Source organism: Varanus komodoensis, unplaced genomic scaffold (genome assembly GCF_004798865.1).
Source record: "Varanus komodoensis strain SLA01 unplaced genomic scaffold, ASM479886v1 scaffold16, whole genome shotgun sequence".
NCBI classification, from domain to species: Eukaryota; Metazoa; Chordata; class Lepidosauria; order Squamata; family Varanidae; genus Varanus; species Varanus komodoensis.
This window is the reverse complement of record NW_025335468.1, coordinates 828,712-844,307: the sequence shown is the minus strand read 5'-3', so window position 1 is coordinate 844,307 and position 15,596 is coordinate 828,712. Positions and strand designations below refer to the sequence as shown.

General features: G+C 42.8%; 1 protein-coding gene across 4 annotated transcripts in view; it reads left to right on the top strand.

The window, feature by feature from the left end:
• SYT7 (synaptotagmin 7) overlaps positions 1-15,596 on the top strand; it is a 228,636-nt gene that overhangs the window by 139,900 nt on the left and 73,140 nt on the right. For all 4 annotated transcript variants that reach the window (XM_044425696.1, XM_044425698.1, XM_044425695.1 and 1 more), the window contains one exon: positions 13,742-13,821. In XM_044425696.1, coding sequence (XP_044281631.1) covers positions 13,742-13,821 — 80 coding nt within the window. The remainder of the gene's footprint in view (positions 1-13,741; positions 13,822-15,596) is intronic.

Here is a 15,596-nt window from a genome sequence, read left to right as displayed (position 1 = left end):
TCCCTTTCATTCCCTCACCCTGCCCCATGCTGCAATTACAGTTCGACATAAAGCCCCCAGTTATGTACACAGGAGCTTTGTCCCTAGGCCTAACTGCTTCCTGTTGTGGTGCTGGAGGTGGATTTTCAGAGTGAACTCTAACCTCCATGCAGCCTCCCTGAAGAAGCTGGGTTTCCAGTCACTGTGGGATTCCCATGACGTACTGGGGACTCTCATATAAACCCCATTCGTTCCAGTCAGTCATCTGCTGGGGGACTCCCAGCTGATTATCCTGAGTCTTTTCTGCCCAGGGAATTCCCGTGTGTCACCCATAATAGCTGCCTTGCCTTTTTGTCTCCGAGTCGAGTCACGTGTAGCTCAGCTAGGGACCCAACTGGGAGAAACTGCAGGATACTGCCATTGTTGAGCCTGGTTAGCATGTGTTGTGTTTTAATCGGCATGTCTACAGGAGTCTGAGTTGGCCTAAGGATCAAATGAATTCCTTACCATCCGTTGCCCTCTCCTGGGTTCCTCCAGGCCTCCTGTGGAGCTTAATAGATTGCACAAGACCATGCAGCTGTTACTGCAGGGCATAAACATGCATCATTTCTGGAACTTGTCACACAAGCCTCTTCTGAAACTTGTCCTCCGTTCACCCTTCTTATCCAACCTCACCTGGCTGTTCTCCTGGTCCTATATGCTTTCATTCCCCAGTACTCCTGCATGCACAGCCTGTTCAAGCTCTGTTTGGGGACTTTTTAGCACAATAAACATCCTGCTATTATACTTTTGTTGCAAAAAGTCCAAACATCTTCCCTTGAGGGCTCACTGCTGTTGTGGGATATTGCATTTTCTCAGTACTGGATGTGCTAAATTTTTTACCCAAGGAACTGTGATTCTTTCTGCAGAAGCATTTTGCTGCCTGTGACATGCATGGTAAAGAGGGAGGCTCTCCAGCCATGCCACAGCAGCCTGGGAAGACTCTACGGGGAAGCAGGCCCACGTCACTGTGGCATTATGGAAAGGGGGGCATTTCTCTAGAGCTGGGTGAGGGCACTGTAATTACTTTGCCCGCATTGTTGGTCTCCGCAGTATGGGCATTTCTATAGCAGATATTGGCCCTTGGAAAACAAAATGACCTTCACAGTCCTCAAGAAATCCTGCTACCATCGAGAGATTAGAGGATTTCAGTAGTCTGCTTTTACCCAGTCTTCCCAGCTTTCCCCTTCATAGCTGCTCTGTGCACAACAAAGCATATGAACAGAGATGCTTCACACAGCTAGAGTACATATGAGAAGACGTGCTTCTCCAGTCAGCCAGGTGCTTACTATTTTCCATAGCTCCCTGGCGTATGTTCGTGGCGTGTTTGGAGACACATAAATCCACTTACTGCAACAAACAGTGGTGTGACTTGGTTTGATTCCAGCAGCCATGCAAAGTGTGAAGGATCTGAACAGAAAGGCCGAGTCCATAGGTCACTGAGGGATCATGTCGCTTCCCTTCCTGCTTTGCTTTTCTAGACATACAAGATTTTGCCCTGAACATACTCTCAGAATAATAAAGGCACGAGTGCTATGATTCACACAACACAATTGGACTCTTGTACCAGTTGGGATTCTAGGATGTTGATTCCTGTTAGAAACACTCTTTCCTTTCCTTCAGCAGAGAAAAATATTCCAAGCATGCAGAGAGTTCATTTTGAAACTTTATTGCAACAAAGGGAATTGAGATGGTTTCCTGCCCATCTTCCAACTCCGCACATGTTCACATCCCATTCTATGCCCTGCCCCGGCCGCTTCTCCCTCCTCTTTCCCCCCATTGGCCAGGGCACTGGGAGGTTACAAACCTTTCCGTCCACCTATCCTGTGCCACTGATACCTGTTCTTCCCTCCCACTCGCTCCCTCCCAGGTGAATTGTAATGAGCTTATTTCCTATGCAGGTGTGTTGTTAATAGTCATGAGGTCATTCATTGAGCAAGGGTCCTGCTACCTTGGCTACGTGCCAGTTTCCTCACACTGTGCAATCTGACCTCAGCCCCCCCTCCTCCTTTAGGCTAAAGAAACTTCTTTGTTACCTTCTTAATCTTCCTACTTCCTTGTTTCAAATCATCCTTCCACACCCATCAATTCCCACTGAAATATAGGGCTGCTTGATGTGACTGGTTGGTCCCACCACCTTCTTTGGATCTTCTCATCTGAGCCAGCGGCCTTCTTGGGACAGCATGATTCACTGGGCTGCGAGAAGTGGGCAAGTTCCTTCTTGTAATTCTTTCTTCAGTGTAGTCTCCTGTGATAAAGAGGACGGCTCTCATGTTCTGCCCTCCTTGCAAGGTCGAACATGCTGAGGGACACACTCTTCTTAAATTAATTAACCAGCTGCCACTACGTCCCTTATGCCCTCTCGCCCCCAAGCCTGGAGGTGTTTAACAGCTGTGAGGATTAAACTGAGAGCTGGGATATCTTATTAGCAAGCCCTCTGGTTTAGCTATGCCAGGGCCCTAGTCTATGCTTTAAAGGCTTGTAGCACGGGCAAATGGCTAGGCAAATGAGTGAAACCCATCCTGGGATGAAACATTTCATCAACTCCACGCTTTAAGTCCAGCATACTTATTAAATGGCTGAAATACATGAGCACAGAAATGGCAGTCACATAAAAGAAAACGCACCAGAGATTTTTCCAGCAAATGCTCAAACTGATACACTTTCTCTCTTAGTTCATTAACCAACAAACAAAATAGATCCCGCTGACATATACCCAGTGTGGAACCTGTCTTGAATGGAAGTAGCAGAGATTCTCCAGGTAAATAACGATGAGGATATGCTCAACCCATCCCACTTTTCTGTTTGGTCAGTGTCGTGGGAATGGAGTTTTTGACATGGGGGAAGAAGCAAGCGTCTCATCAAATAGGAAGCTGAATCAGAGGTGCCGCCGCAGTTCAAGGGGCCAGCTGCTTTTCTTTTTTACCTGGTGGGGATCAGTGGTGGCACGGCCAATTAAGGGCACAGGATCAGTGAAGGGGCGGTCTTCTTGCTGTTCATGTGCCCTCATTGGCACGCCTCCTAAAGGAAGCATCTGATTGGTTCAGGTGGTGCTACTTAAAAGTTCAGCAAGGCAACAAGAACTTTCAACTAAAACGGCACAACACAAGGCTGGAGGGTGGCTGCTGCAGCCCTGGCAAATGAGGAGAAGGGCTCTGGAGGAATAGCCGCCACAGGAGCCTCCCAAATCATGGGCACTGAGCTACCCAAGCTTAGCACTTACTCTGCATGGCATTACTTAGCTCCTCCCCTTGCCTGTGGAAGTGGTTTTGAGAGAACTGACATGTTTCTTTCCCCCTCCTGCCAGATGATCCATGCGTGGATGCAGAAATGCTCGGCCTATGTCCACTATCTTCTCTCTGGTACTGAAGAGCATCTTCAGTGGACCGAGAGCTTTTGGGTTGCAGCTTCTTGTTACACCTCCAAAGAGGGAGTCTAGGAGAGGGACTGCAAATGAGGGACAAGTCATCCCGAGGCAGATTAACCAAACCATCACCCCTTAGCCCTGGTAGCTACAGCTGGAAGGTAGAAAAGCAAAGAATAGCAGAGGAGTACTGAGATGGGAATCTGATGGTCTTTGCCCCCACACCAGGAATGAAGACATGAGATGTGCTTGGGATAAATGAGCTCAGCCATATTACCTTGGCAAAATCTGCAATGAGCAAGCAAGTCCGCAACGAGCGAAGGGTCATTACATGCAGGGTCCTGGCCTTTCAGGAGAGAGCGGAGAGAAGAACCCTGCTGCTGACTCCTGTCCAGAACGATTCACTGTGGCTCCAAGCATCAGATCAATGTGCTACCTGATCTGCCCCTGCCCTTACCTGTTCACCAAGGTCCTTAGAGGTCATGAGACAGCCTGCATCCAAGGTAGTTGCCCTTCCCTGTCTCCTTTCACTGGCTGGTTGTAAAGGGTTGGTTCCATGAGCCTCACCGTACTCACCAGGATTCCCTGAATTGCAGACGGCTAAGGGAAGTAATGTTTGTTCAGTTTTTTATAGGAATTTTCCTACAGTTTGGCTCTCCCAAATCTATACATGAACTGGAGCACAATTGCACACCAAAATCTTCCGTTTTCTAAATTTTGCAACATAGTTCACAACTCAACAAACAAATATGCTAGATTGTGGGGAAATCTGGCAGAAAGTGCATTCATTCACTCAGAAAAGCAGTTGTGAAAATGCATAAATTAGGAGAAATGCCCATAAAAATTCAGGCCTTCTCAGCATGCATTGTACTTGCAACCTGTACCAGTGAAAATAGCTTGTTATTCATTTATAATTTTTATAACCCTATCCTCCTCCTAAAAAAGAAAATAAAACAACAATAATATCATGCTATCAAAGTAAGGGCACAATCCAGTCGGGATGCCTTTAACCCTCTGGACTTGGAGCGTTCTGACTGGGAGTTTTTACCTCCTTGCTGCTCCCACCCTGCAGGCTGGCTAGATGGCTGATTTTGACCATCAAGTCAGTTATTTATTTATAATTTCAATTTCATAATTTATCACTTCAATCAAGGAGGGAAAGTCACTAGAGGGCCACCAGGACAACTTGTATCCCAGCAGACACAGTCTCTTCTCCTCCCTGCCCCCTTTACCCCTTCTCTGAGCTCACTGTTATGACTGTGAAGAAACAGCCAAGAAGGTTGTCTTTGCACCAGCTGTGTGGGAAGGAATCCAAGCACAGACCCCCAGCTCTTTTCTGACTTTGGATCAGGGAATCCAAGCTAACGTGTGGCCCTCCAGATGCCATGTAAAGGGCTGTGTGGTCACTCTGCCCGGCACTTAAATTATGACAATAATAATCTAACCTAAAAAACACCAAAACCAACAAGTCAAATGTTTCTGTAAGCAAAAAGCTTTTTCATTTAAGTTTGAAAACAGACACAGTAGGCTGCCTGTAGAATGTCCCAGTGGGAAAAATACCTTTATTTGTTTGTTTGCCCTTTGATGCAGTTGTGACACAGTGAGTGGTGTATGTCCTCTGTTTTATAATTTTTAGTTGTATTTTATATAACTGTTATCATTTATTAGCATTTAGTCTACATAGCAGAGCTATATACTAACCCGTTCTGTGCTTGATTGGTTGGTTTGTTGATTGTTATAGAGAAAATAAAAGAAATGGTTTAATAAAAGAAATAGTAGCAGCGGGGGCTCATTGCACTATTTCTGAATGGGCAAAAGCTGGAGAGAACTGCCATTGAGAAAGTCTTCTCTCTAATTAACCAGATTATTATGCAATAAAATATGCCCCCAGGCCACCATTGATGAGAGAGCATTAAAAAAATCTTACTCAGCTCCACAGGGCCAGCAACCTGATAACTTCATGCCGTACAATATACAAGGCGGAAAGTGTGTGTCTTCCTCTTGTTTCTGTAGTATTTTCTGCTAGTCCAAGTGGAGCGCTACTTCTCTAGCCAGTACTTCTTTTGTTACCAAAGGCTCTTATGGATTAACTCATCTATATTTTCTAAGAAAATGTTCCTTTAATGCAAGCTCTATTTTCTGTTGCTTGTTTGCTAAATTCCCTCTGAGAGCACGTACCACTTCCTTGCTCATTTTGGTGAAGGTGGTCACTAATGCAAGTGCTCAGCTATCTAAGGAGACTTCCAGGGAAAATCAGTGGGTGACAAAAGTATAGGACCAGATGGTTATAGAAAACTGACACAGAAAATAACCTTCTTGGGGAAATCAGAAAACACTTGAACTATCTCTTCTGTGATGCTTGTAGATTCTACAAATAGCACTTAACAAACCAGTTAGTTTTTATTTCTTCAGTTTATACTAAAGAGATTGGTCGTTTTCCATGTCACTGATTTTATAACTAGTACACCATGTCTAGGATAGGAGCTGATTCCAGGATTTGGTCACTTGCCTTTGTTCTACATGCCCCTCTGAAGAGTCCCGGTTGCTGAAGCTGCTCCTCATAGGGGAGCTGCTCCAGGCCCCCGATCATTTTTGCTGCCCTTCTCTGTACTTTCTTCAACTCGTCAGGCAAGGTGACCAGAATTGAACACAATATTATAAGTGTGGTGGCACCAAATATTTGTATAAGGGAAGTAAGATTTTGGCAGTTCTATTTTCTATTCTATTCCTAATTATGCCTAGCGTGGAGTTTACCTTCTTCACAGCAGCTGCACACTGGGCCAACATTTTCATTGAGCTGTTCACTACCACCCCAAGGTCCCTTTCTTGCTCAGTCACTGCTAGTTCCAATCCCATCAGCACATACTTGATTGGGATTTTTTGCCCCAATAAGCATTACTTTACATTTGCTTATATTGAACTACATTTGCCATGTTGATGCCTGTTCTCCGAGCTTGGAGAGAACCCTCTGGAGATCTTCACAATCCCTTTTGGTTTTAACCACCTTAAAAAATGTTTAGTGTCATCGGCAAACTTGGTCATTTCACTACTTACTTCCAGTTCCAGAGCATTTATGAATAGGTTGAAAGCATTGGTCCTAAGAGTGTATGTATGTAACCCTGCGGGACTGCACTAGTACATAGCTCCACTGGGAGAAGTTCCCATTTATTCCCACCTTCTGTCTTCTGTGCTTTAACCAGATAGTGATCCCTAAGAGGACCTCCCCTTTTATTCCATGATTGCTTAGTTTGCTCAGGAACCTTTAGTGATGGAGTTTGTCAAAAGTCTTTTAGAAGTTCAGGTAAACAGTGTCTACTGGATTGCCCCTGTCTACATACTTATTGACACTCTCAGAGCACTCCAATAGTTAAGTGAGACAAGACTTCTGCATGTGGAAGCCATGCTGAATTTTTTCCAGCAAGGTTTGTCCCTCCATGTGCTTACTGATTCTATCTTTACTAATGCTTTCAAGCAGTTTACCCAGAACAGATGTTAAGCTAACTGATGTTAAATTAGGCTTGAAATTTCTTGGATCCCCCTGGATCCTTTTTTAAAGTTGGTGTTACATTGGTCATTCTCCAGACCTCTGGTACAAGGACTAATTATAGGGACATGTTACATATTTTGGTAAGAAGGTCAGCAACTTCATGTTTTAGTTCTTTGAGAATTCTAGGATGGTTACCATCCAGACCGGGTGAATTGCAGACTTTCGGTTTGTTAGCGAGGTTGAGAATGTCATCATTTGTCATTACTATCTGCCTTAATTGCTCAGAGTTCCTTCCAGAATACATAAACTCTTGGACAGGTATCTGCTCTGTATCCTCTGCTGTGGAGACTGATGAAAAGTATTCATTCAGCTTCTCTGCAATCTCCACATCACCCTTTAGTGCTCCTTAATCCCATTATCATCCATTGGTCCAGCTGCTTCCTTGGCCACTTTCTTTTGAACAGCGGAGTTTAAGAGGATTCCTCTGCTATGTCATTGGAGCATCCCACCATTGTGACTACAGCAGGTGGTTGAGGGACTTTGATTATTCCAGTTGCATTTCCTCCAGAGAGTATTGTCTTTTGAAATTTAAAGGTGTTTTAATCATGCATCCAGTCAAGTTCTGCCTCACCTTTTTTTACAGTGGAAATTCAAATTTTACACATATTGTCAGCAATTAAAAAAAAACAAAACACCCAAGCCAAGGTGACCTGAAGTGCAGCTGGACGTAACGGCTGCATTATGCTTGCATCACGAAGTAGCATTCTGTGAAGCCCGGTTAACCACACCTGTCTCCGGTTGCTTCAAGGTCTGAGAAAGGTTGCACACTGAGGATCGCATGTCGGAATCTGACATGACACAAAAGCACACCTTATATGATGGCATCATATACAGTGGACCTTTTTTGGAACAGCAGGCATGAGAAACACATGGCCTTGCCTGTATGCCTAAAGCCTATATATTTGTAAATACATAGAAGCATATATGGACAGACAATGCACGCACGTAGGTAGGGGATGTGACTTGCTGCTATGCTCCCTTTTCCCCCAACCCCATGCATTTGTGTGAAGATGGTCTATATAGTGCTAAACCCTTCAGGTTTATTGTCAAGGCCTTCAGTTTCCTGGAAGTTTCAGACATACAATGCTGACTCTTGAAGGTGCTACTGCTGCACTGTTCATAGATTCTCACATTTGCAATGTCGAATCATCCAAAGGGATCAAAAAGACAGCATGCTCTGTCACAAATTTTAGAAATCTGACTTTCTTGGTTATCTCAATACACCAATTGATAGAAGTTCTGTGACATCCCTTCCAGACTGCCGGCTGAAACAAATGTGAATAAACTTCATTTATGTTGTCTGACATCATAACTTTTTGGCCCCTGCCTAAGGAGCAAGCAAACTCTTCGTAGGGTACAATCCAATGCATGCTCAGACAAAAAAGTCCTACAATTCCCAGCATGCCCCAGACTTTTCTGCTTTCTGTTCCAGACTTTTCTGTCTAAAGACCATACACACAGAATGATGTACCCTTAGATTATCAGCTTTTCCTCAGAACTCCTTAATCCTCCAAGTCCTTCTGAACTCCTCAGGCACTGTCAAAAATATTTGACATGCTTGTGTCTGTGGAATCTGGATACCCAGCATGAAGTACCTCCCATCATGGTAACACCTATTAAATCCCACAGCATGTAAAGTCCAGTTTTCTCTTAACATCAGAAGGATGTTTGTTAAGGAAGCTAAAATGTGTGTGTCGGGGAATGGGGAGTTAAGGCAACAAAAAAGCAGAACGATTGCACAGAATTAGTTTTAAGTTCAGTTGCTAACCTAATAGTGATGATTAAAAATACATCCTCTTACCTTTTGACTAGCCTAACAAGATGTTTTAATGCTTGAGGAACATTTTGCAAGGCATCAATTATTCCTGAAGTGCCTTCCACCCACATGAATAATCAAAGGACACACCCAGTATCTCTTTATGTTCTGTGTATCTCACCCCACCCCATCCAATGCAGGGATGTCTGTCCTTAATGTCTAAGCTTCCTAAAAATGGCTAAGACTAGTTCAGCTGCTCTGCTCCTTTGCACTGACATGGTGCCCTTTGTATCCAACTCAGCAGGGAGCTTACACAGTGTTCAAATCACATACAGATCCCTCTTAATTGGATTTAGTGCTCTCTCCTATGTTGCTTTCCGCACAAATCAATCTCTTTTCTTTTAGGTATTTTTTAAAAATTATTTTACTAAGGGAAATGCAAGTTTTGTGCCATGGCTCAGGCAGATGCTACAGGGAACATCTCCCTGATCTGTGACAGAAAATGTAGTCAGGCAGCCTTTCATACACAGTCGAGTACATACTTTTCCCAGCTGGGTTGCTGTACTGGTCAAGGATATGTGCTGCAAACTAGAAGTCTCTGGTTCAAATCTCATCACAGTGACAAATTCATTGTGGTTGTAAATGAGCTACCGTGCTCAGGTTCAGTCCCCTATTTGCAATATGGGTTTAATGATATTGGAATGCCATATGGGAGCGGGTGCAGCTCAGGGGATACCATGGGGCTTTGCAGCCCAGTGGGGGGGGGGGGATGATTACCCAGAGAGTGGCAGGTGATGGGGCACCAGCAAAGAGACCTGGCATCAGCCCCTGGGTTGGCAGAAGCATGCCATCTGCGGTTGGCACTGGTTGCTGCAGCATCCTGTGGCTCTGTGGCACAATGGATAGTGCATTGGACTTCTAGTGCTGGATAAGTGATTCAAAGGTTGTGGATTCCAGTCCCACACAGTCAATCATTTAGCTTCTATAGCCCCATTGGTGAGGGTGTTTAAGGGTAAGCTGAACATGCACATGATAGGCAAGTCATGAATGGAGCCGGGGGTCAGACTAGATGGCCCAGGAGGCCCCTTCTGACCCATTGTGTTTTTATGTTTCCATCCTTACTTTCTATTTTTTCTTTTATTTTCTCATTTCTTTTATTGCTTATTTTTTAAAATGTTTTATAACCAGGGATTAGCCAGCTGGACACATATATGGTTGCAGATGCTCATTTAATTTTTTCTTTTTAAAAAATATATTATCCTTTAATACAAAAGCAAAGCAAGACCAAAAAGCACTTATTTCCAAGCAAATGTGTTTAGCATCAGGGCAGCAAAAGCTAACTCAATTTTCTTCCTGAAGTCATGTTGTTATTTGATTTAAGTGAGTTTAAAATGAAAAATACACATGCTCAGAATATTTCTTTGGTTTTTGCTCTAATTTATTAGGAATGTAGAAACAGTTGTAAAGTATGGAATGGTGATTTGGGGAGAGAAATATTAGTTGTGTCCTTGACCACTGAAGTAATACAAATGGCTGTATAAAGGGGGAGGCATTCAACCATTAGGTCCTGGGTCTACAAATACTGAAATGCACCATTACACACAGTCTCGTTGTTTAGGGTTAATGAAAATGCCTGTGAAATGTTCCAAATTAATCACCTTCCACACTCAAGACTATGGACTATTGCTGGAAATATGTGGAATTTCAAGACCAGGCTGTTTCTGGACAAAAATGTTCAAAAATGATTTTTCTGAGAATGAAAGTTCCTAATTCTAAATGCTTGCTTCACATCTGGTAGCCTCTGAAAATCTGAAATATGCCAAAAAAGCATACACACTCTGTAATTCTAATTTAATAAGCAAAAAAAAAAAAAAAGTAGCTCCATGCAATGCAAAAAGAATAACTTGTAATTTGGCCCTGAAATGTTAATGCCCTGCCACACATCATCCCAGCCTTAATGCTATTCAAGCTGCTTTCTTCTCAGCAAGATCTATCCTACTCCATCCTGTGGTTCCTTGAGAGATTTCCTAATTTTATATTGCTGCACACAGATCTCTGGGGTCATGCTGTCCTCCTTTGTGGTTGTAATAATTGCTCTTTCACATTTAAGCTGCACTCCAAGGAAGACAGATGTGCTAGTCACGTGCCTGAAGTTCTTTAAGTTAAATGGAGGTGTGCCGTTTGCACCAGCGGACTTGCACCAAGAGCAGCACAAAGCTGCCATCTTTTTGCACCTGTGCTTTCATTTGCTAATTGTTCACTAATTAGCATTAATTGTCTCTTGTCTGCCCTAGAATCCTGAAGCACATTGAACCTGCCATCAGAAATCACAACCGAGTGGCCTTGTAATCGAGACCCAATTAAGAACAAAATGCACACTTCATTATCTTATGACATTTTTTTTGTTACTGTGAACTTAATTAATTAGAGTTCAATTAATTCTAAAATGGTCTGTTCCTCCCCTGCTGTGGATGTGATAATGGAAAGGAAAGGTAAGCTTCTGAGGCTGTTAGGTTGTTTTGAAGAGCTTGAAGCACCTAGCAGCAAAGGAGTTCCTATCGAGTTTCAAGGCAGTTCTGCTATGGAGGTTTTGGGGAGGGATTTCTGACTGATTAACTCCCAAGGACTTCTTTGCCTAAAACAGTCTTGCATAACCTGCTGCCTTTCCAATGTGCCAGATTACAGGTCCCAGCATGGACACTGGCTGTGGAGAACAGGAATAGCTGAAGAAGTTTGGTTTGAAGGGCAAAAGAAGGAGAAAGGCATATAGTTTTCTCCTCATGATATATCCTGCTGTAACAGGTATTATTCAGAAGGCCTATTGGCTAATTAAGGATTGCTCACCTATGGGATATTCGTCATTTCATATTTTGCCTGACCAGTTACTATAACGCAGCCTTCCCCACTGGTGCCTTCTAAATATATTGGAATGCAACTCCCTTCATGACCAGTATAGCTGTGGAAGATGGGAGTTGTTGTTCAATAGATCTGAAGGGCAGCAGGTTGGTGGGAGTCTGCCTTAAATAGTAACCCAGTACATAATTATTTAGTAGGGAAGGTTAGACAAAACTAGGACTTCAGAGAAAGTTCCATTTAGTGATGGTTTCCCTTGTGAACCTCAGCTTATCAATTAACTTTTTTCATTCACAGCAGTAGAAATAAGAAATAAAAAAACTCCCTGGTGTTTTTTTAAAGTGCTTTCATAGCAGCCCATGGTGATCTAGAGCTTTATAAATAATTGTCCATCAATGCCAAAGAACCAAACTCTAAAATCTTGCTCTTTAAAAAGAAAGCTTGTGTGTGTTTTGCAAACTACTTTTTTGAAGAACCATTTGATCAACTTGAATCTTTAATTTTGATTATGCCCCTTAGCCAATGAATATAACTTTATAAGAACCCTAAGCTGAATAAAACATGTGGTTAAAAATACCCTACAGGGTGTGGAGGAAGTGGCAATAATAAAAACTACACAGAACATGTTCCTTCTAGGGACGGGCAATTAAACTGCAGTGATTTGATTTTCAGAAACCAAAAACATTCAACAGTTCCCATCAGCTTAATTGTAAACTATGATTACTCCTCACCACTGAAAGCCAACCCCTTTCCAACTTCGATCCCTTAAGATGGCTTTATATTAATGATCCGCATGGGCCCAGCTGTTATCATTAAGGCTCGGATGCTTCAGTGCACAATGTGGGAATCCTTGTTTTGTTCATGGCAAAGTCCAATGGAATGGCATGGACTTGGAATAATCAGATTTGGTGTTCCACACAGATCACTCTTTTCTAGCTGACTGTCAAAAAGCTAGTTTGGTGAATATTTATAGAAAGTCCTTGTCATTCCTTCCTCAGAATTCAAATTTTATTGCACAAAAATAGTAAAATGCTTAACCAGTTAAAGTAATACAGTAGATCATGGGCATTTAAGGAATAAGAACAAGTACCATATACATGCAATTATTGAGGCATATGTTGTCTTTAACTTTTTCTTACCCAGGAACATGACAAGAAAAAAAGGAAAGTAGCACAAAGACCTGGAGATAATTGCACAAAGTAATCTTAGGATTTGCACAATCAGTACATTCCTGTTCCCTTTGACAAAAAAGGAGAAAAGAAGAAAATCTTGAGAAAAAAGAGGAGGGGGTAGAAAAAAAGACCATGCACTGCCTTTATATAATCTGGTTAGAGCTCAATAGTTTAATGGAAAAAACTCAAAATGTCTTGCGTGCCTCTTGTAGTTTTACATGTCACAGAAGTATTATAACAGAAGCTAAATGTGAGGGCCTTGGGTCAATTTCATGACATGTAAATTCAATAAATACTAATAGCTGAACTCTGCAAGAACCCAACACAAACTCACACCTATTTTCTCTTTGTCCTTAAGTCCTTTCTTCATAAACTCCAGCTCTAGAAAGTTTGCTAATGTAGATGCCTGGGTATTTTTGTAGTAAGTGAAAGCATCATTTGGTGGTTGCCACATTGGAGTCATCAGAGCTTTTCTGTTTTGGAATGTGTTGATCACAAATAAGGCGCACTCCATTTTGTTTTGTTTGTTTTTTGGCAGACCTTGCCATGTCTTCTGCTCTTGTTAGATATGTATGTTCAGTTCCAGCTTTATCATTTTGCCATTCTGGCTTTGGCTTGCTAATTGGTTCCTTAGCTGCTTAGTGGGATTTATCTGCAAAGAGGAAATGCATGTAAAATTATAGGACTAAGTGAGCTCATCTTTATGAAGTAATCTGTTTGCAGCCTTAGCTTTAGCAAAGATATTGCTGAACTGTAATTAGCATGTGTGCACTGGGGGATGATGCAGCAGCAGAGGGAAGGTGTTTTCCAACATTCCTCCCCAAATTACCTTATAGTCTCCTTATGCAAATGTTCTGCTTGCCAGTGGCCTGCTGGACCAAGTTGCTGTTATGCACCTCTGGATAACAAACAAAAGTGGTGCTCTTGCCAAAGGGAAAACGACCTATGCGGACCTCTTTCTATTTGCCCTTTCAAAGGCAAAACCTTTCCTCCTCACACTCATTCACTTCTTCCTTTCTCTTTAATTTCAGGGCAAGCGTTACAAAAACTCCTTGGAGACAGTGGGAACTCCAGATTCCAGCAGAGGCCGCAGTGAAAAGAAGGCCATTAAGTAAGTCGGAGGAGGGATGATTAGAGTGCATGGGTTGGAAACAGTGCTGGATCCCAAATGCTACATGAAGACACTTCTTGGGAATGTGTTGCCTATTATGCCTGCATTCATTTCAAAAGCTGGGTATCCACATTCACACAAACTGCAGTGGTCCTAGGAACACCTCCCCACTCTCCTGATCCAAATACAAACGTACCCCACCACTGGATGCACATGAACTCGTGATACTGCTGCAGTCCGTGTAATCATTTGCCTAAACACTCTGCTCTTCCACACTCATGTTTGCTACCAAACACTATGTCCAAAATGTTCTCACTTCCAGGGTCCCTGTTCCATGATTCAAACACTAGTGGTCCTGCTTCCTTCATTTACACTTAGCTAAATGAAACTATCACATTTCTATTTCCCTTACGTTCTTCCCAAGAGATCACATATCTGACACCTCTAGACCCACCTCTGCATCCCAAGACAGCTCAAGAGTCCAAAAGCTATCCCTCAACAACAGCAACAACAAAACCCCATCTCTGTTGCATATCAGCCACCCTTCACCCACCCACCCATACTGTACATAGTACAGTATCTGCTCCATTAACATATCTGCCTAAAGTGACTGTGCCTCTACAAAAGATAACCCTCTCTTTGGAGGGCTGTCAAAGGGCAGTCCCCTACTTGAAGGCATCCTCTGCTTGAAGGGTGGCCTGGTCCAAGTCCAAATTACAGATGAAGAACAAAAACACTGCAGGCCCTGAAGTTGCCCATCACCAGTGAGTACCTGTACAGCACACAGATCACCTGGTCACAGTCTTCTTCACTATGGTGAGATGTACCACGTTTTAATTGATAGTAGTAATTTCTAAATGTGCATCTATGGGTATCAATTCACATTACAACACATCTCATTTTATGCAATTTGGTTTCTTCTTTCGTCCTCTTTTTTTGATAACAGCTCTTCTTTTTCCTTTGATGATGCATAAGTGGCCACCCTATTTTCCCCAGGCACACGCTTGGAATTTCAAACTCTCTTTCTATAGACATATGAGATCAACAGGATGCAGGCTGCCAAAGGAGTCAAATCCCAAACTGCATTGTTGGCTTACACAGAGGGCCATCTGCACTTGAAGAAGAGGCCGATATTTTGCTGTCTCTGATAAAGCCCCCACATGGAAGGGCCAACTATAGATATTTTCTTCCTCTAAAACTTAGTCTCAGGCCTAGCCATAATTCCAAACGTAGTAAAAACCTCTTAGCCCCTTTCAGAATGGACATAAGGGACAGTGACAGTGACTGGCTTTTCTGTGCCTATTCGATACATTCAAGTTACTGCACGTCAGCATGATGTCCCCACATTTTTGGTTTGTAGAGATCATTTTTGCTCCAATCAGGACTGGCCACATAATCTGCTTTTCAGCTATTTATGTAAAAGCAATAATAAATATTCATGCTGAAAAAATTCCAGTGGACCTGGTCCAGGTTCCTTTAAAGCTGTGCATGTTCATAAAATGACTTGGTAATAAGTTTTGCAATGGTGAAGTCTCAGAGAACCGCCTACAGTGGGACAAATGGTAAAAGAAATGTTTGTTCCTGTAACTATGTTTTAATCTCCTCTGGATCTTCTTGTTGCCCCCCCCCCGCCCTTTTTTGAGGGGAAAAGTTGAAGATTAAGCCTGTTTCTAAATTCCCATCATTGCCTGTGTTCTTCCTTACCCTGAACTGGAAGAATTACATGTGCAGCTTTATTCTTTCCAGTTTGGAGAAAACTTTACAGCAGGCTTCCT